The 21,682-nt window shown below is 42.8% G+C and overlaps 1 protein-coding gene, 2 long non-coding RNA genes and 4 other non-coding genes across 8 annotated transcripts in view; 6 read left to right on the top strand and 1 right to left on the bottom strand.

Moving 5' to 3' along the window:
• The first annotated feature begins 2,243 nt into the window (after positions 1–2,243).
• On the top strand, positions 2,244–4,043 carry LOC118945777. The gene is made up of 2 exons (XR_005040864.1): positions 2,244–3,421; positions 3,699–4,043. It is a non-coding gene; the product is annotated as an uncharacterized LOC118945777 (long non-coding RNA).
• A 931-nt stretch (positions 4,044–4,974) lies between these two features.
• Positions 4,975–8,160, top strand: LOC110521193. 2 transcript variants are annotated; one of them, XR_002473088.2, is made up of 5 exons: positions 4,975–5,132; positions 5,644–5,743; positions 6,163–6,222; positions 6,617–6,685; positions 6,924–8,160. It is a non-coding gene; the product is annotated as an uncharacterized LOC110521193 (long non-coding RNA). The 2 variants fall into 2 exon arrangements; XR_002473087.2 differs by having other exon boundaries at positions 6,577–6,685.
• On the top strand, positions 5,428–5,497 carry LOC118945917. The gene has a single exon (XR_005041070.1). It is a non-coding gene; the product is annotated as a small nucleolar RNA SNORD38 (small nucleolar RNA).
• Positions 5,809–5,898, top strand: LOC118945921. The gene has a single exon (XR_005041074.1). It is a non-coding gene; the product is annotated as a small nucleolar RNA SNORD60 (small nucleolar RNA).
• LOC118945916 lies at positions 6,347–6,416 on the top strand. Its single transcript, XR_005041069.1, has one exon. It is a non-coding gene; the product is annotated as a small nucleolar RNA SNORD38 (small nucleolar RNA).
• LOC118945919 lies at positions 6,755–6,843 on the top strand. Its single transcript, XR_005041072.1, has one exon. It is a non-coding gene; the product is annotated as a small nucleolar RNA SNORD60 (small nucleolar RNA).
• A 3,138-nt stretch (positions 8,161–11,298) lies between the features above and the next one.
• The window catches only part of LOC110522702 (growth arrest-specific protein 2), a 47,755-nt gene continuing 37,371 nt past the window's right edge, over positions 11,299–21,682 (bottom strand). Inside the window, exons 7-8 of the mRNA XM_036968995.1 lie at positions 20,700–20,807; positions 11,299–12,182 (exon numbers count right to left, since the gene is read on the bottom strand). Coding sequence (XP_036824890.1) covers positions 12,015–12,182; positions 20,700–20,807 — 276 coding nt within the window. The 3' untranslated portion in view covers positions 11,299–12,014. The remainder of the gene's footprint in view (positions 12,183–20,699; positions 20,808–21,682) is intronic.

Here is a 21,682-nt window from a genome sequence, read left to right as displayed (position 1 = left end):
GAACATAGGCCTATTTGGTAAAATACCATATTATGGCAAGAACAGCTCAAATAAGCTAAGATAAACTACAGTCCATCATCACTTCAAGACATGAAGGTCAGTCAATACGGAACATTTCAAGAACTTTGATAAGTTCATTAGAGTTACCAGCCTCAGAAATTGCAGCCCAAATAAATGCTTCACGGAGTTCAAGTAACAGACATCTCAACATCAACTGTTCAGAGGAGACTGCGTGAATCAGGCCTTTATGGTCAAATTGCTGCAAAGAAAACCACTACTAAAGGACACCAATATGAAGAGACTTGCTTGGGCCAAGAAACACGAGCAGTGGACATTGGACCGGTGGAAATCTGTCCTTTGTTCCAACCGCTGTGAGACGCGGTGTCTATAAAAGTAGCGAGGCTACATACAGTAGAGAGGCTATATACAGTAGAGAGGCTATATACAGTAGAGAGGCTCTATATAGTAGAGAGGCTCTATACAGTAGAGAGGCTATATACAGTAGAGAGGCTATATACAGTAGAGAGGCTCTATACAGTAGAGAGGCTCTATACAGTAGAGAGGCTCTATACAGTAGAGAGGCTATATACAGTAGAGAGGCTATATACAGTAGAGAGGCTACATACAGTAGAGAGGCTATATACAGTAGCGAGGCTACATACAGACACCGGTTAGTCAGGCTGATTGAGGTAGTATGTACATGTAGATATGGTTAAAGTGACTATGCATATATGATGAACAGAGAGTAGCAGTAGCGTAAAAGAGGGGGTGGTGGATGGGCCACAATGCAGATAGTCCGGTAAGCCACTGCGGGAGCAATGGTTGGTCGGCCCAATTGAGGTAGTACGTACATGAATGTATAGTTAAAGTAACTATGCATCTGTGATAAACAGAGAGTCGCAGCAGCGTAAAATAGGGGTTGGGGGGGTCCACACAATGCAAATAGTCCGGGTAGCCTTTGGTTACCTGTTCAGGAGTCTTATGGCTTGGGGGTAGAAGCTGTTAAGAAGCCTTTTGGACTTGGTGCTCCGGTACCACTTGCCATGCGGTAGTAGAGAGAACAGTCTATGACTGGGGAGGCTGGGGTCTTTGACCATTTTTAGGGCCTTCCTCTGACACCGTATGGTGTAGAGGTCCTGGATGGCAGGCATGTACTGGGCCGTACGGACTACCCTCTGTTGTGCCTTGAGAAGGTAGAGACAGTACATTAAGCTGATTGACTGGTGAGCAGGTAGAGACAGTACATTAAGCTGATTGACTGGTGAGCAGGTAGAGACAGTACATTAAGCTGATTGACTGGTGAGCAGGTAGAGACAGTACATTAAGCTGAATGATTAGTGAGACAGTACATTAAGCTGAATGACTGGTGAGCAGGTAGAGACAGTACATTAAGCTGAATGATTAGTGAGACAGTACATTAAGCTGAATGATTAGTGAGACAGTACATTAAGCTGATTGACTGGTGAGCATGTAGAGACAGTACATTAAGCTGAATGATTAGTGAGACAGTACATTAAGCTGAATGACTGGTGAGCAGGTAGAGACAGTACATTAAGCTGAATGATTAGTGAGACAGTACATTAAGCTGATTGACTGGTGAGCAGGTAGAGACAGTACATTAAGCTGAATGATTAGTGAGACAGTACATTAAGCTGAATGACTGGTGAGCAGGTAGAGACAGTACATTAGGCTGATTGATTGATGAGCAGGTAGAGACAGTACATTAAGCTGATTGATTGGTGAGCAGGTAGAGACAGTACATTAAGCTGATTGACTGGTGAGCAGGTAGAGACAGTACATTAAGCTGAATGATTAGTGAGACAGTACATTAAGCTGAATGACTGGTGAGCAGGTAGAGACAGTACATTAAGCTGATTGATTGGTGAGCAGGTAGAGACAGTACATTAAGCTGAATGACTGGTGAGCAGGTAGAGACAGTACATTAAGCTGATTGAGTGATGAGCAGGTAGAGACAGTACATTAAGCTGATTGACTGGTGAGCATGTAGAGACAGTACATTAAGCTGATTGACTGGTGAGCATGTAGAGACAGTACATTAAGCTGAATGATTAGTGAGACAGTACATTAAGCTGATTGACTGGTGAGCATGTAGAGACAGTACATTAAGCTGAATGATTAGTGAGACAGTACATTAAGCTGAATGATTAGTGAGACAGTACATTAAGCTGATTGACTGGTGAGCAGGTAGAGACAGTACATTAAGCTGAATGATTAGTGAGACAGTACATTAAGCTGATTGACTGGTGAGCATGTAGAGACAGTACATTAAGCTGAATGATTAGTGAGACAGTACATTAAGCTGATTGATTGATGAGCAAAGTGGAAAATCTATCACGCAGTATAATCAGGAGTTTTAAATGCATTACTATCGATGCCCAATCTCCTTCAGAATGCAGCAGATGGCAACAGCAGCAATTTGCTGAAATTGTCATTTTTACCAGCAGCTTGAGTGAAATAATGGAACAGGGCAGTTCCTTTCTCACTCAGTGTCCTTGTCGACAGCTAGACCAAAACAGGAAGCTGTTGAGGCAACTCATCTCTGTCTCTCTAAAGGCTTCATCTCTCACAGAGACTTGATTTGCTGCTGTCCCGATATATTTTGTTATGTTTAACTGGTTAATTATCAGGTAGAACAGAAAATCAGCAGAAATCTGAACCTCAAAGCCAGTTCCATTGTTATTTTTATTCTTCTCCTCTAATCCAGGTCTGATTTAGACCTGGGACACCAAGTGGGTGCTATTAATTATCAGGTAGAACAGAAAATCAGCAGTACTCTAGACCTCCAGGATCTGATTTGAATATCCCTGTACTACACCATGAAATGATATTGTCAGCTAAAGATTATCCCAGTTTTGTACATATGTTTGTTATTCGCCTTGCCTGGGATAAAGCAGAACACACATGTTAATTTGTGAACACTGAATGGGCAATAATGTAATCTTCTTCTCCTAGATGCTACACAACAAGCATGTGATGGTGCGTGTGGGAGGAGGCTGGGAGACCTTTGAGAGTTACCTTCTGAAACACAACCCATGTCGGATGCTCCAGATCTCCAGAGTGGAGGGGAAGACCTCTCCCATGTCCTCCAACACCAAGGACCTCACCTCAAACAGCTACCTAGTGGTGGCCGCACACCACCGCAGCAAGAAGTAAAGATGGCCGCACCCCACCGCAGCAAGAAGTAAAGATGGCCGCACCCCACCGCAGCAAGCAGTAAAGATGGCCGCACCCCACCTCAGCTACAAGTAAAGATGGCCGCACCTCAGCTACAAGTAAATATGGCCGCACACCACCGCAGCTACAAGTAAAGATGGCCGCACCCCACTTCAGCAAGAAGTAAAGATGGCCGCACCCCACTTCAGCAAGAAGTAAAGATGGCCGCACCCCACTTCAGCAAGAAGTAAAGATGGCTTTCTACCAGCACGAAGCATTACAAACCATCCTACTGCCTCTGTTTTTTGGTTACTACATGATTCCATATGTGTTATTTTATAGTTTTGATGTCTTCACTATTATTCTACAATGTAGAAAATAGTTTTTAAAAAGTAAGAAATACCCATGTATGAGTAGGTGTCCAAACTTTTGACCGGTAGTGAAACCACAGATATCCTATAAATCCCTTAGCTATGTAATTCTATGATTGAAACACTCAACATCATGTTCTGCTTCATTCACAGGAGACGAGGAGACGTCAGCTAGCAGAGGCAGCTGAGAAGAGACAGAAAGAGGTATGACTGGTTTTGACAAGTGTTCCCGACACCCATATAGCCTGGGCCTACACTGTTACACTAAGGGCTGGTTTCCCGGACACAGATTAAGCCTAGTCCTGGAGAATCTCCATTGAAAGTGCTTTTCAGTCCAGGACTAGGCTTCATTTGTGTTTGGGAAACCAGCCCTTATATAACCTACACATGGTGGTCCTTTGTGACTTAGTTGGATTAGCGTGTGGTGAGGTTGTGGGTTCATTACCCAACGGGACCCTGTACACATACCTTTGTATGCACTCACTGTACCATAAAAAATCACTTAGGATGAAAGTATCTGCTAAGTATCACACTGGATACTGCCACTGGCCAGTCAGTCTCAGCAGCCAGCCACTCTCCCTGCCTTCTTATTAATGGAGTTTACTGAGACAGAGTGGAGCCTACCGGGAGAATCAAATCAAAGTTGATTTAAGAATAATAACTTATTGTGGTAGAATGTGTAGACAATAGGATATATTATATACAATAGGATATATTATATACAATAGGACTGTGCTATGTCAAGTATACATGAACTTAAATATAAACGCAACATGTAAAGTGTTGGTCCCATGTTTCATGAGCCGAAATAAAAGATCCCACAAATTTTGGACACAAATTCTCTCAAATTTCACTTTTTTGCTTGCCTTGGTTTGTACTTGTTATTTTCCTCGTTATGCCCTTACTTGATTCACTCAGTTAAGTGCTCTTGTCATTTTGAGGGACAGACGTTTTCTCTGTGGGTTTTTGGTAAAAATGGATCCGTTACATTGCATCCATCTTGGAACATAAAATACATCCTGTGACGATCACTTATCAGGTTACAGTGCTTCGTTTTCAGCAGTGCTGCGGTCAGTAATGGATCCCAATGTGTTTATAGTGGATATCTTTAGGTAAGACTTTAGTAGGAATTCACAATTATTTAATTGTTGACTTCCATTTGAATGGAATGTAACTATTTCATCAATAAAGCATAAGAAATGGTCAGGGACAAACCTTTCACTGTAAATACCGTCTGAACTAGACATGATGATAACAGTATTTGAAATTGCTCGCCATAAAAAAATGTTCGTGGGATTTGTAGTCATTGAAGTACAGACCATTCTTGTGTAATCTACGGGAGCCTCTGTAGCTCAGAACTACAGACGAATAATTGGCTGATTATCCGGCGGGGTCCACCCCAGACAGGAAAAAGCCTTATAAATACCCCGCTCTTCGCTCATTCAGTCTTTCACTACCAAAGACACGGCGTGGTAAACGTCACAAATCCTCCGGGGAGAATTATGGCTATCATTATAAAACTAAGTTGTCTTTGGCAGCCGCACAGAGAACACCATGCATCCGCAATAAAATGACTCGATCCCTTTGGTGAGTAATCATTTGCAGACTTGTTGAGAGCTAGTTAGTTAGGTCTTCATTTATGCTGCACCTCGTTTGCTTTAGCTATTTTGGGTTACGAAGAACTTGGATAGCTATTTTCTCCCGTTTTATTTCGAGGATTAATTTGGTGGAATAAGCATAGTTAGGTATGTTGCTACCTTAACTAGCTAATGTTTTAAAAGTAAATGACATGCTAACCTGTTTTAAGCTAACGTTACTTAACAGTAGCTAACACCACGTGGGTTGATAATGCGCAATTTTTTTTGAACTCTAATACTGGGTCTTTCTATGAAGATAACTTTGTCCAGTTCTGCTACTGAATGATGGTGATCGATATTAGTGACTCTGAGAAAGACCTGTTTGTTTTTTATTTTTACAACGCTTATTAGTTAACTAGTTAGCTACTCCGCCCGGCCTTAATAGAACCGCGCCAACGCCTTAATTACCTTGAATCACTTTACTCATGTAGTTTTAACTAAACGACCATTTGTCTCTTCAGTAACAGGGGTGCAGATGGCACCACCAGGCTGACTAGCTGTTCTGGCCTGTAGAGGCGGCTGTACGAAGTCCATGATGTGAAGCTGCCATCACGTCGTCAGGTGAGTCTCATTTCCCACTGTTGATCAATCTGAGTTAATAACACCTGGTCAGGTTTAAAGAGCAGAGCCAGTGATGACAAAACTAAAAATAACTTTTCTGACACCTCGTATGAGAGCTGGTAACAGCCTCTGATTCTAACTCCACTCTGAGGCTCTGATTGTAGTATTGGGCTCCCAAGTGGTGCAGCAGTGAAAGGCACCGCCTCTGTCACTACATGCCCTGGTTCGATTCCAGGCTGTATCACAACCGGAGTCCCATAGGGCTGTGCACAATTGGTCCGTCTAGGTTAGGGTTAGGCGGTCATTGTAAATAGACGTTTATTCTTAAGTGACTTCCCTAGTTAAATAAATGTGACTGTTGCAGCATTACTGGTGAGGTATTCTACTGATTTATTTATTTTAAACCTTCAACCTGCCAGGAGTCTGTCAGTCTGAGACCATGTGACCTGCGTTGGACCGCCCTCCACCCCATCCCTCAGGTAAACTAGGCTCTCCACTTGCACACTACGACTCTTGAGCCAGTGATAGTTGGTTTATTGTTGCAATGAGCCAGTGGTGTGTACTTAAGGTTTCTGGTGTCTTTTATGACTGTTTGTGCTGGTCTTTCTATGAAGATAACTTTGTCCAGTTCTGCTACTGAATGATGGTGATCGATATTAGTGACTCTGAGAAAGACCTGTTTATTTTTAAATGCTCCAATTAGTTGGCTGGCTAACATAAATACTGACCCTTGATAGAAGAACTCTAAAGCTTTCATTGTGTTGGTCTAGCTAAAAAAATATATACATATATTTCATGTTTCTGTGCTAATTGTCTTTTTGGACCCTCACCAGTTAGCATCACTGACATGATTGGTCCGATTTCTCCCACCAGACTCTCAATGCTGCAGTCTGGATGGTCAATCTGAGACCATGTGACCTGCAGTGATCCATCAGCCCTCTGGTAAACAACCCCTCTTACTGCTCAGACACTACTTTGTCTTCTAGTGATTGTTGGTGTATAGTAGCAGTGAGCCAGTGATGACAAAACTAAAATAACTTTTCTGACACCTCGTATGAGAGCTGGTAACAGCCTCTGATTCTAACTCTACTCTGAGGCTCTGATATTAACTATGTATAGGTGTTACTGTAGCCTAGGTGATGTTTTGGATCTACGCTGACCAAGTATTCCTCTGTTTCAGGTTCCATAGACGGGAGGGGCTTCCCACCACAATGGCTGCCCAGCCTGTGGTTTCTCTGGTGTGTTGCGTTTCAGAACCAGAAGGGTGCTTGCTGACCGACTTCCATCGTGTTGAAGGGGTGGTTACTACCCACAGCTGGTGTTATCCAATGATGTGCTATGTATCAAACTAAGCATTGTATGTGGGCCAAATCATGAGCTAAATCTTGTAGTGAATCTGGAGATTGGCCAAGTTCAAGAGACTAGACTGTTTGGTTTAACCCTGGTTTGTAAACTGAAATGGTAAATTTTATGATTTAACAGCAGCTGGGGTGGTGAGGTCTGTCTGTAACGCTGCTCTGGTTTCTTGATGATCAATTTGTTTAGGCCCTAGTTTTAGCACACCTGGGCTACAGTCCAAACACTTAAGATGCACCCTACCCCCTTCAGCCCTCATTAAGTGGACATCTCTGATACCTTATAATGCTGCCTGATGAGTATACACCTGCAGGGCAAGGAAGGGTTTTTAAAATGGCCGCCCTTACCTGGAAATCCATCGCTCGTCCTGCGACTGTCTTTTAGCCACCAGCTTGTGGGTGTTATGTGCTACAGTCAATTATGATTGCATGTCTAAATATCTTAGCCGATTAATTAGTTGTCTACCGTTAGCCTGTCTAGCTGGAACTTCTGAAGATAAAATGTAGTAATACAATTTCCAAAAGCTAACTAAGTATTACTTTATGAGATGTTTATGCTGTCATGTGCATTAGTACAATTTAGAACTTATTTATGTTTTGTTGTTACGTTCACTTGTAAATTGACCACTAAAACGAGGGCTGTGGGGGGCTTACGTTGCAAGCTTCCCTTGCTTGGCTAATAATTTGCACCGCCTGCCAAGATGGTGACGTTATTCCCCCAAGGGCATAAAGTGAGAGTTTTTGGTTTGGACTGTGGCCCTGTACTAATGTCCAGTTATATAGTGAAGTGCCACAAAGGACACAGGCAAATTAGTTGGCCCAGAACAGGGCAGCGCAACTGGCATTTAATGGGTACTTTCAAGATTTTGGCACATGATAAGAGGAGTGGTTTTATTTATGTAGGCTGTAGTTTTATTACTTAATTATTTTGTTTGCCATTTCTGTTAACCACACCCTGCCTGTATCTGGACCCTACAGTCTGCAGCAGTATCGTGTATATATTGTGTCAAGACCTTGGGTATTTTGTTCTGTTAAGGTAGTCAATAAAGTTTTTACAATGTGTTCTGTTAGTTTGTGAATGTGATTGGCTGCTAGTTCCTGTTTTGGTCACAGTTCTGTGACTATGACAGATCACACTGCAAGCTGTCTAATGGTTGCCATTGGCAGTACTGACTTACCAGTAGGGGTCACTAAAGTATCGCCGTGGACATGTCCACCAGCTGACTCTAGCAATTTTGTCTCGGGGTCGTGCCTTTAAAAGTTGTCTGGTTAAGCTATCAAAAGGATACAATAAGTCTGACCCTGTTGCTTAGGTACAGAACAGGAGCCCTACACCAACCTGAGGGCACTGTTCCACCACCTCCTGGCCCGACAGGCGGGCAGCTCCCCCAGTCCAAGCTCTTCTCTGTCCCAGCACCCCAATGGTGGAACCAGCTTCCCCCTGAAGCCAGGACCGAGTCCCTGTCCGTCTTTTAAAACCATCAAACCCCACTTTTTTGTGTGTATATAAATATACACACACTTTAATCCTCTTCACCCCCCTCCTACCTCAGTCTACTTTGAGAACAAATGTTCTCTCTATGCCTGTGATGTCCCACCAAGCTATTTTAAGAAGTATGCTAAATGACATTTCTAAGAAATTCATATTTAGGACTTAACATGGTAATGTAGCATTTGATAGGTGACTTCAATAAATGATTGAATTGTGGCCCAAAATAACCCAGAAGACCCTGGACATGGTAACTGGTAAACTTGTACTTGTGAAAACTGATTACATTTAAAATGTGGTGTTCTAGCCATGACTTATGTAGTGTAGCTGCATATTTATGGGGAAAACAATCACTCACTAGTTCAGAATATACCCATTACAGTGATTACAGTATGTTCTCTTACAGGTTTTTACCCCCTTGACTTTTAGCCCATTGGGTGCACCGATTGTCACCTTGTCAGTTACAACTGTGCTGGTTGCCATCTCAGTGGGAAGGTGTTTCAATCGTTTGGCCCAGGTTCTACGTAGGACTGTCTGGCCCAGTGCTCCAGTTGAACTTGAGGGCTACATCAGCTGAGGTGCGAGTTCAACTTAAATTTGAAAGGCTGCGTTTTGGTTTCCCTGCTTGTTTTCGCTCCGTAGTCTTTTTACTACCTATTCTAAGTTGCTGTGTTTTTTTTTTCAGTGGCAAATGTAGGTGTGCATCCATGATGGCTGTCTGCTAGAGCCCCTTACTAGTAGTGGCTGTGCCAACTTTCAGTGGGTGTCTGAACCCCTTTTAAACTATTCTAGAATTCATTCAATTGTTACGTTTCCACAAGACAAACGCAGTCACTCGCAACAAAGGGAACCAACAAAGAAAATCACTGACAACCGAAGTACCCAAGGTAACAAACATGCTTTTAACACCACATATTCCAGCCTCAATCCCAGGCAAAGTCATTCATTGCGTAGATTGTTCTAACAGAATAAATCACATTTGTCATTAAAATGGTTAAAATATTTTATGGGTCATTCCACCTCAAAGCACGTGTTCTGAAATAATTTGTTAGAAACAAGATTAGCATTCCTGCATCATTTTTGTTGAATTTGCTCTCAGGAATTAAGTTAATTTATTGCACCCAAACGACCGTCGTGACATGATAAAACCTAGTCGTTTGTGACCGTAAAGTCAGATGATGGATAACTCAAGCCTGCTGCCCACCGTGTGTTTTGTAGTTTACATAATCTAGAAGAGATGCAATCACTGCATGAGTTGGAGTGGTGCTCATCTATCTGTAAACTACTCCAGCACCTTAAACTGCTGCCGGCATCTTAAATGAGGACCAGCATTTTGTTTTTTTATTCCGCTTCAAGCACGGATCACTGCTGTGGCCGACATCATCTAGGAGAGATGCAAGACCAGATACATAAAGTCACATCCTCATTATGAACGTCTTCATTTCGTGCGCCGGTAGTTGGTAACCACCAGTTAGCTATCGTCAAGGGAACCGATGATCTATAAACAGTCTCACATCCCAAATAACTAAATCATTATGGAGTTAATTCCTACCCGAGCGCGCGTAAATGACAATTGCCTTTTTTATGTATTTTTTAATAAAACGGTTCTTACGCGTTTTCTGACCTTGAATTTAAGCATGAGAATAGCATGCCATTCATCCGATATTCCTTTGGGGTGGAGATCAAATAAATGGTGTGGCAGAGGTGAGTCTACAGATTCTAACCTTGATTTAATTCCACCTTTACGCGTGATGAAACAATGAACAAGGTCGAGCAACCGATCGGTTCTAAGTGAAACATCTTTCTTTCCCCCGATAGAAATAACACCATTCTCACACAGTAATTTCATAGGCTCTCCACGGTAATAACCACATACATTGTCACTGTTAGTTTCATTACATTTTTGCATCACTCCTTCACATCGTTAGTTTACCTTTTTCTCTCCCTCTGTCACGTTCGTGTGGTTGTTCCTGATGATCACCTGCAGTAGTAGATCATATTAACCTAACGTGTTACAAATTGTGCAGTAATTTAGAACATGTAGCCAGATTGAATCATTGTGGAATTCTGACCACACCGTAGCAGGTTAGCCTGGCGTACGGTTCACGACGCCTGGACCGTTGTCATCACAGTTCCATGATTAGTGGGGATTATGGTATAATTTATAGACTACCGTTCAACCTCTATTGTACACATTTCTCACTTTCCAATATTTCATGGTTTGAACAAATTCATGTCAATTTTTAGGATGAATCTAATCACTATTTTTGATTCACCAATATGTTGTGCCTAAGTTATTTTATTGTTCAAAATACACTTTACAAAAATATAAATGCAACATGTAAAGTGTTGGTTTCATGAACTGAAATTAAAGATCCCAGAAATGTCCCATACACACAAATCTTATTTCTCGCAACTGTTGTAGACAAATGTGTTTACATCCCTGTCAGTGAGCATTTCTCCTTTGCCAAGATAATCCATCCACTTGACAGGTGTGGCATATCAAGGAGCTGATTAAATTGCAATTGGCATGCTGGTTGCAGGAATGTCCACCAGAGCTGTGCGGAGGAGTATTTCTGTCTGTAATAAAGCCCTTTTGTGGGGGAAATTTTCATTTTGATTGGCTGGGCCTGGCTCCCAAGTGGGTGGGCCTATGCCCTTCCCGGCCCAACCATGGCTGTGCCCCTGCCCAGGCATGTGATATCCATAGATTAGGGCCCAATGCATTTATTTCAATTGACTGATTTCCTTATATAAAACTGTAACTCATCAAAATCTTTTAAATTGTGCCATGTTGCGTTTTATATTTTTGTTCAGAATACTTTCCTAAACCCTAAATAATATACAAGATCAGAGTATTTTTAAATCCACCAATTGGTGTTGTAACGGAGATGGAAATAAATGGTTTTCTTCCATTGATCTCTAATATTCTGAACCTGTTCTCTCCATGTATTCTAGTGAGTCTGTCGACAAAATTCTAATTAAAGGCACAGCGTATTTAAAGGGATGGCTTTAGTTAAATGTACTGAGAACCCTATTGAATGAAAACTCCATGAGAAAATCTGTTGGCAACCAAGTGGGAGGGTTTTCAGCGGTTTAATTGCTGCCATCTTCTTGCTGGGGTGGTGTGCGGCCATCTTTACTTCTTGCTGCGGTGGGGTGCGGCCATCTTTACTTCTTGCTGCGGTGGGGTGCGGCCATCTTTACTTGTAGCTGCGGTGGGGTGCGGCCATCTTTACTTGTAGCTGCGGTGGGGTGCGGCCATCTTTACTTGTTGCTGCGGTGGTGTGCGGCCATCTTTACTTGTTGCTGTGGTGGGGTGCGGCCATCTTTACTTGTTGCTGCGGTGGGGTGCGGCCATCTTTACTCGTTGCTGCGGTGGGGTGCGGCCATCTTTACTCGTTGCTGCAGTGGGGTGTGGCCATCTTTAATTTTTGGGGTGGGGTGGGGTGAGGTCCTTGGAGGACATGGGAGAGGTCTTCCCCTCCACTCTGGAGATCTGGAGCATCCGACATGGGTCGTGTTTCAGAAGGTAACTTTCAAAGGTCTCCCAGCCTCCTCCCACACGCACCATCACATGCTTGTTGTGTAGCATCTAGGAGAAGAAGATTACATTATTGTCCATTCAGTGTTCACAAATTAACATGTGTGTTCTGCTTTATCCCAGGCAAGGCGAATAACAAACATATGTACAAAACTGGGATAATCTTTAGCTGACAATATCATTTCGTGGTGTAGTACAGGGATATTCAAATCAGATCCTGGAGGTCTAGAGTACTGCTGATTTTCTGTTCTACCTGATAATTAATAGCTAGTCCTACAACACTGAACAAAATACACAACATGTAAAGTATTGGTCCCATGTTTCATGAGCTGAAATAAAATAATCTAGATATTTTCCATATGCACAAAAATCTTATTTCTCACCAGTGTGTTCTCCTTTGTCACGATAATCCATCCACCTGACAGATGTGGCATATCAAGAAGCTGATTAAAATAACATGATTACACAGGTGCACCTTGTGCCGGGGGACAATAAAAGGCCACTCTAAAACGTGCAGTTTTGTCACACAACACAATGCCACAGATGTCTCAAGTGTTGAGGGAGTGGGCAAATTGGTATGCTGACTGCAGGAATGTCCACCAGAGCATTGAATGTTAAGTTCTCTACCATAAACCTCCTATTATATATCCTTTTAGAGAATTCGGCAGTACGTCCAACAGGCCTCACAACCGCAGACCACGTGTAACCACGCTAACCCAGGGTCTCCACATCCAGCTTCGACTCTTCCCCCCCTCCCCGAGGGATCGCCTGAGACCAGCCACCCTTGACAGCTGATGAAACTGAGGGTGTATTTCTGTCTGTAATAAAGCCCTCTTGTTGGGAAAAACTAATTCTGATTGGCTGGGCCTTGCTCCAATGTGGGTGGGCCAGTCTCTCAAGTGAGTGGGGCTCTGCCCACCCACGGCTGCACCCCTGCCCAGTCATGTGAAATCCATAGATTAGGGCCTAATTTATTTATTTCAATTGACTGATTTCCTAATATATGAAATGTAACTCAGTAAAATCTTTGAAATTGTTGCATGTTCCATTTTTCATATTTTTGTTCAGTACAATATTTGCACATCATTAACAATGGCATTGTTGGATTCCTTTTCACTAATAAATGACTCAAAACTAGAAATCAACATGCTGTGCGTTCACCAATACATTGTAATGCGGGCTGAATTTTATACAGCAACATTCTGTTTATTTAAATTACAACTGTTTATTCGCTCATGCTGCCTGCCACATGCTGCACATTTTCTGGGTGGGTTGGGTACCATGGCAACCTCTAACGCCACACCAATAAATGGCAGGAGAGGGAAATAAAAAATATATTGTCATCAGACACAAACATTTGTCTTTACTATCCTTGTTGGAACCAAACAATTGATTCCCATCCAAAACCTAAGCCTAAAATAGCCTTTTTTTCTCCCTTGTGCAGACCGGGAGAAATGTCCCCAATTGTCCAAATTTTCATTGTTTTAATATATATAGCAAAACCAAACACACAAAATAACAAAATCTCCATAGCCTCAAACGTTGTGTTTTTAACTGCAAGGGAATATGAATTCTACGAATGGTGTGATAAACAACAAGATAACAGATCAGAAGCTGAACATTTAGAGTTGTCACTGACAGGAAGTACCAGTTTGACCCAGTGCAGGCATACTGCTGATTGTTGCTGACTGATGGCCAAACACAACAAGGTACACTTAATCAGGTCTGAGAGGAAGAAAGTAAGAGAGTGTTCCCCACACCCATATACACTATATAGACAAAAGTATGTGGACACACCTTCAAATGAGTGGATTTGGCTATTTCAGCCACACCCGTTGCTGACGGGTGTATAAAATCGAGCACACAGCCATGCAATCTCCATAGACAAACATTGGCAGTGGAAGGGCCCGTACTGAAGAGCTCAGTGACTTTCAACGTGGCACCGTCATAGGATGCCACCTTTCCAACAAGTAAGTTTGTCACATTTTTTTGCCCTGACAGAGCTTTCCCGGTCAACTGTAAGTGCTGTTATTGTGAAGTGGAAATGTCTAGGAGCAACAACGGCTCAGCATCAAAATGGTAGGCCACACAATCTCACAGAATGGGACCGCATAGTGCTGATGCGCATAGGGTGTAAAAATAGTCTGTCCTCAGTTAAAACACTCACTGCCGAGTTCCAAACTGCCTCTGGAAGCAATGTCAGCACAAGAACTGTTCGTCGGGAGCTTCATGAAATGGGTTTCCATGGCCGAGCAGCCGCATACAAGCCTAAGATCACCATGCGCGATGCCAAGCATCGGCTAGAGTGGTGTAAAGTTTGCCGCCATTGGACTGGAGCAGTGGAAATGCATTCTCTGGAGTTTATTTATTTATTGTTTATTTCACCTTTATTTAACCAAGTAGGCCAGTTGAGAACAAGTTCTCATTTACAACTGCGACCTGGCCAAGATAAATCTAAGCAGTGAGACACAAACAACAACACAGAGTTACACGTGGAATAAACAAACGTACAGTCAATAACACAATAGGGAAAAATCTATATACAGTGTGTGCAAATTAGGTAAGATTAGGGAGGTAAGGCAATAAATAGGCCGTATTGAAGAAGTAATTACATTTTAGCAATTAAACACTGGAGTGATAGATGTGCAGAAGATGAATGTGCAAGTAGAGATACTGGGGTGCAAAAGAGCAAGAGGGTAAGTAATAATATGGGGATGAGGTAGTTGGATGAGCTATTTACAGATTTGATGAATCACGCTTCACCTCATGGCAGTCCGACAGATTAATCTGAGTGTGGCGAATGCCAAGAGAATGCTACCTGCCCAAATGCATATTGCCAACTGTAAAGTTTGGTGGAGGAGGAATAATGGTCAGGGGTTGTTTTTCATGGTTCAGGCTCCTTAGTTCCAGTGAAGGGAAATCTTAACGCTACAACATACAATTACAATCTAAACGATTCTGTGCTTTCAACTTTGTGGCAACAGTTCAGGGAAAGCCCTTTATTGTTTCAGCACAAAAGCGAGGTCCATACAGAAATGGTTTGTTGAGATCGGTGTGGAAGAACTTGACTGGCCTGCACAGAGCCCTGACCTCAACCCCATCGAATGCCTTTGGCATGAATTGGAACGTCGACTGCGAGCCAGGACTAATCGCCTGAAATCAAGTGCCCGACGTCACTAATGCTCTTGTGGCTGAATGGAAGCAAGTCCCTGCATCAATGTTCCAAAATCTAGTGGAAAGCCTTCCCAGAAAAGTGGATGATGTTGTAGCAGAAAAGGGGGGACCAACTCCATATTAATGCCCATTCAATTTGGAATGAGATGTTTTATGTGCAGGTGTCCACATACTTTTGGTCATGTAGATGGGGAGAGAGAGAGAGAGGAGATAGAGTTAGGAGAGAGGAGAGAGAGAAAGGGAGAGAGAGAGAGAGAGAGAGAGGGGGGAGGGGAGAGAAAGGGAGAGAGAGAGAGAGTGGGAGAGAGTGACTGCTTGCAGCCAAATATGTATTTTCCTGCCATAGCCTGAGGGACACTGAATAATAACATCTGCATAGTAAACAGTAACTTACTTATTATTACTATTATTGTTATTACTATAATTATTAATGTTTACTGTAGACTGTTACCATTTTATTGTATTTATTTTTGTATTATTATTTACTACCATTTTATATTATTATTTGCTATCATTTACACTTTTGTTACAATGTATATTGTATACATTGTTGCTTTGGCAATATTGACACAATGTTTTTCATGCCAATAAAGCAGCTTGAATTTGAATTTGAGAGAGATGGGGAGAGAGAGAGGAGAGAGTTAGGAGAGAGGAGAGAGAGAAAGGGAGAGCGAGAGAGAGAAAGGGAGAGAGAGAGAGGGGGGGAAAGGGAGAGCGAGAGAGGGGGAGAGCAAGAGAGAGGGAGTTACTACTCTGGAGGAATTGTAATTAAACCCTCTTGCTGTTTGGGGTTTTCGGCTGGTTTTCTGTATAGCACTTTGTGGAAATGGTTGATGTAACAAGGGCTTTATAAATACATTTGATTGATAGTGCATGTAGTTTTCTCTCTGTCAAGCCTCCAGCAGCATAATATAATAACATCAAACATTTAACAGAATCAATCAACAGTCCATTGGCAGGGCAGTGGTTCCAATCATGACAATATTTTCCCCAAGGCTCTGTGACTAGGGAATATAATGGGCTTTTGGTACAGAGGCCTTTTCAATAATGAATCTATGGTGCTGGGAGACAGGGGGACCCCAGCTAGATCTGCACCCAGCAGAGAGAGGGGAGCCTGGGGGTGGCCTGGTGGCCTCCTGTGTTCTCAAAGTTTCAGACTGGTCAGTCCCATCAGTAAAGGTACAACACATTAATTTACTGAGAAGGGCTGAGAAGGTCATTCTCCACAGACTGACTGCTTGTGGAAGGCCAAGGGACAGGGTATTAATTCTTCTATATACTGTACACTACACTCAGCCTACATCCTTGGCTTTTTGCTGGAGGATGAGGGACCAGCTTTGTATAAGCCTACACCCTTGGCTTTTCTCCTGAAGGACATGATTCCAATGCACCACAACACGTTTTATTTTGTCTTCAGATGACTGTGGGCGGAAAACTAATTTCTCTCCTAGCAAAGGAGGATATTTCTGACCTGTCAGCAATGCATTTTATTAGAGAAGAGGCAGAGTGGAGAGAGAGAACGAGAGGGGGAGGGGGAGAGAGAGAGGGAGAGGGGGAAAGCAAGAGAGAGGGTGAGAAAGGGAGAGGGCGTTACCACTCTGCAGGAATTTTAATGAAACCATCTCTCTCAGTGAAGGCAGAGCGCTGTGCTGAGAACCTAGAGTGAGAGGTTGAGGGTCACACCTATGAACTGCTGGAATTGTCTAGCAGGAAGCTCACATATAAAAACACACAGTAGCAGATGTTCCATTCCATCCAACGCTCTAGAATCTAAGAGGTGCATTCTTGGGATTCTAATATAAACAGCCATGGACAAAGAAGAATCAAGACTCTTGCCTCCGTTTGTTACTTGTCCTTGGTTGCTCAGCAACTCTCCCATATGGTTGAAAGAAGCACTGTCTATCGTACAAAAGGCAGTCAGAGAATGCTGGGTATTCACATTTTGCACGGTAGAACATATTTTCTAAGGGGAAAGCGTGCTTCCAGATAGATAGACACTGGATGGTAATTTTGGTGGATATTTTTTCTCCTCGTACACGTCCTTCTTTGTTTTGTGATGTTCATGTTATGATCAGTGCTCTGATGTTCACTGTGTATTTCAGATATCTGTCAGTAGAATGGCACTAAATCGGAGCAAAAGGTTTATTTCAGACGCTGAACACTGGTCCGGAGAAAACCGGGCTAACATACAGAACCTGTCCTATTCTCCAGTTGTGATCCAGTTGTCCATACAGAAGCTGCACTACCCAGTAGAGGCTCTTTCTAGAGCGGATTGTCAGCACATCTCGAACCACAGTCCAGTTCCTCCTTCCACAGCATCCTCGTTCTCAGAGGTGTGAATCCTGGTTGGAGGTTGCCAAGTAACCACAGATCCCAAGGGCACCAATGCTACCTCAACCAATCTGTACTTGTCAATAGACTTCATTCGCTCAAGGTGCTTTTTGTACGGTCTGTTTGAGGTACAGTATTTATTTAGCTGCATAAGAAAATCATATTTTATGTAAACGGGGAGGATTATTGATTTATAAGCGCCGTTAGCGCCATGGCAACAATAATAGCATTATCCTCAAGCATCTTTTCTAATCCTATGGACTATTTATCAAGCCTGTTGGATTGAACTGGAGGGCTCTCATCTCCCAGTACAGTGGGTGAACCAGAACCACATCAACCCTGGCTGACCCATAGAGATAGACACCGGAGTCTAGATGGATAGAACCCGTTTTTGCATGGACAATACAAGGAGGAGTCCTTATATATATATATATATATATATATATATCTCCATGGGTTGGCCTCTTGGCCTCGAGACAGACATAGTTGGAATACCATTCACCAGTAAATGAAGCCTCATAGCAGCAAAGGAGCTGCTACCAGCAGGGACAATGGACGTCTGTCATCCACACAGTCCAAATATCAACACACTGCAATGTGGCACCGTGGCTGTAACGGTATGAACGTGGTATTGTTCCAAACGGCACCCATTTAGTTAGTGCACTATTTTTGACCAGGGAATCTGGTCTAAAGTAGTGTACTGTAGAGAGAATAGGGTGCCGTTTGGGACACGGCCTGTGACCTTACATTGAGATAAAGAACCTTATTGTTGGTGAACTGAAATCCCCAATATAATCCAGCCTAGATAAAAACCCGGACAAAAAAAGGGGACAGAACAATAAAACAATGACGTCTGTGGGCGAAACATTGGGTCAACTAAAATCCAGACTCATTCAATTCAGACTCATTCAATTCACTCATTCAATTCAGACTCATTCAATTCAGACTCATCAAATCTCAGAACAATGAGAAAAGAGTGGGTTTGCAATGGGGACAGAATAGGATGAGTCATTCAACAGCCGTCTGTAGTCCCTGAGGACACTGAGGAGCAATGGGCCTAAGTAAGTAAGAGATTCTATAGACAGCGTACAATCCATATTCATACCTGGCTTGTTAACTTATATAAACAAATATTATATTATACTGTACTATAGGTCTACTCTATTTATATGCTGGGGCTCCCGAGTGGTGCAGCGGTCTAAGGCACTGCATCTCAGTCCCAGAGGCATCACTAGAGACACCCTGGTTCAAATCCAGGCTGTATCACAACCGGCCGTGATTGGGAGTCCCATAGGGCACCGCACAATTGGCCCAGCGTCGTCCGGGTTTGGCCGGAGGGGTAGGCCGTCATTGTGAATAAGAATTTGTTCTTAACTGACTTGCCTAGTTAAAGGTTAAATAAAGGTTAAATATATGTTTATTTGTTTTATTTTATTGAATTCACTGAATGAAGTCCACAAAAAGTTAACTATAGTATAAATAATGTAGTGGGAAAAAAAATAGTATACAATATACTATGGTAATGAAGGTAGTGTTTTTGTGAATTGGACTATACTGTAATATTTACTGTAGTGTTTTTGCATACTGTAATATACTCTAGTAATTACTGTAGGATTTTTGGGGACATTGCTGTAGTATTTTGGTTTAATTATCTTTGACATAGAAGTGTGGGGGACATTCTCCTTGAGGAAAACAACTGGAGAAAACCAAAAATTAGCCAAATGTTCCATAACCTGTATGTTTGTAGGTAGGTCTGGGTTCTGACAGGAGAGTTCAGAGCTTCTGCTCTTCTCTGTAACCTATAGGGAACACAACATATGGTCTAGATTTGCCATGTAGGTTTCCTCCCTTACGAGTGGTACAAGTTGGGATACGGAGGGGAAAAGTGTAGTGTTTTTGCGGACATTACTGTAGTTTTTACTACTGTGTTTTTTTGTGTGTGGATAATACTGTAGTATTTTAGCGTAGCATACTACAATTAGGTGATAATGCCCGTAAAGCTAGTGTTTGGAGGATATATTGACATGGTGTTGTTAGGCCCGAGATTAAGTCTATACTGTAGAATACGTACATTTTATAGTAAGTACTACACATGATCGAGGAATACTACAGTATGTAGTATAGTATACTACAGTTTACATTATAATTCTATAGTAAGTACTATAGTATACTACAGTTTACAATATAATTATATGAGTTTACAATAGAATTCTATGAGTTTACAATATAATTCTATAGTAAGTACTATAGTATACTACAGTTTACAATAGAATTATATGAGTTTACAATAGAATTCTATGAGTTTACAATAGAATTCTATGAGTTTACAATAGAATTCTATGAGTTTACAATAGAATTCTATGAGTTTACAATGGAATTCTATAGTAAGTACTATAGTATCCCATAGTATTTGTTCACATGGGAATATCCACAGCAATATGTAACAACACAACCCCAGTGTAAATCACGTACAGTAAATCATTTACACCAGTTTTCAATGCTTCAGATTTGATCCCACCCTAAACCCAAAACATTTGGTCAAAGTTACTTCAGGCAGGGACTGTCCACGCCCAATTGAAAGTCCAGCTGCCTGCGAGCTAAGTGGCTGAACCGTGTGTAACTAGAAAATCATGTTAGAAAAACAAGGTTCTTGTTCCAGAGGTTCGTTCACCGGTTAACCCTCCATTTCACACCGTCTCTACAAACAACAACAAAAAATACCAAAGGGAAGTGGAGTTCCCCCTTTAAACAAACAAAAACAAGGTTATTGTGTAACAAGTTATAAAGATGAGGTGTCACCCACCCCGGTGAATAGCATCTTCTCTCCTACACGGTGTGTGTGTGTTTGATGTGTGTGTGTGTGTGTGATGTGTTGCAACCAACCCTGATGAATAGCATCTTCTCTCCTACACGGTGTGTGTGTGTGATGTGTTTGACGTGTGTGATGTGTGTGTGTGATGTGTTGCACCCACCCTGATGAATAGCATCTTCTATCCTACACGGTGTGTGTGTGTGAGATGTGTTTGACGTGTGTGATGTGTGTGTGTGATGTGTTCCACCCACCCTGATGAAGAGCATCTTCTCTCCAACGCGGTAGCGGCCCTGGGCCTGTCTCTCCACACAGAACTTATTGGGACACTTGCAGGGAGAGTCCTCCGAGAAATGCTTCACCTGACACACACACACACACACACACACACACACACACACACACACACACACACACACACACACACACACACACACACACTCACATTTTAGGACAGATATCTGTACCCCTGGGGAAACAGACAGCACCTTCTGGAACCCCTGGGGAAACAGACAGCACCTTCTGGAACCCCTGGGGAAACAGACAGCACCTTCTGGAACCCCTGGGGAAACAGACAGCACCTTCTGGAACCCCTGGGGAAACAGACAGCACCTTCTGGAACCCCTGGGGCAACAGACAGCACCTTCTGGAACACTGGGGAAACAGACGGCACCTTCTGGAACACTAGGGAACCAGACAGCAGCTTCTGGAACCCATGGGAACCAGACAGCACCTTCTGGAACACTGGGGAAACAGACTGCACCTTCTCCTCCACACAGCAAGGCTGCCCATGACTGCTAATACAGAGCAGTACATCTCTATCCTCATCTGATGTAGGCCTGCTATCTGAAGGCCAGGTACTGTCAGCCTGTGGACATGGCCCAGACTGTTATCTGAAGGTCAGGTACAATCTGCCTGTAAACATGGCCCAGACTGCTATCTGAAGGCCAGGTACAGTCAGCCTGTAAACATGGCCCAGACTGCTATCTGAAGGCCAGGCACAGTCAGCCTGTAAACATGGCCCAGAATGCTATCTGAAGGCCAGGTACAGTCAGCCTGTTAACATGACCCAGACTGCAATCTGAAGGCCAGCCACTGTCAGCCTGTTAACATGACCCAGACTTCCCAATATCAATATCAATATCAACACAGCAAGCCTGCACTGATATCCAAGGCTGTTCAGGTGTGATGAGGGGCTGGAATTTAAGCAGCTCCTCAGAAAAGGTCTGTTCAGGGG

The sequence above is a fragment of the Oncorhynchus mykiss genome, chromosome 30 (assembly GCF_013265735.2).
Source record: "Oncorhynchus mykiss isolate Arlee chromosome 30, USDA_OmykA_1.1, whole genome shotgun sequence".
NCBI classification, from domain to species: Eukaryota; Metazoa; Chordata; class Actinopteri; order Salmoniformes; family Salmonidae; genus Oncorhynchus; species Oncorhynchus mykiss.
Note: the sequence above shows the minus strand (reverse complement) of the source record. Positions and strands in the feature narration are given on the sequence as shown.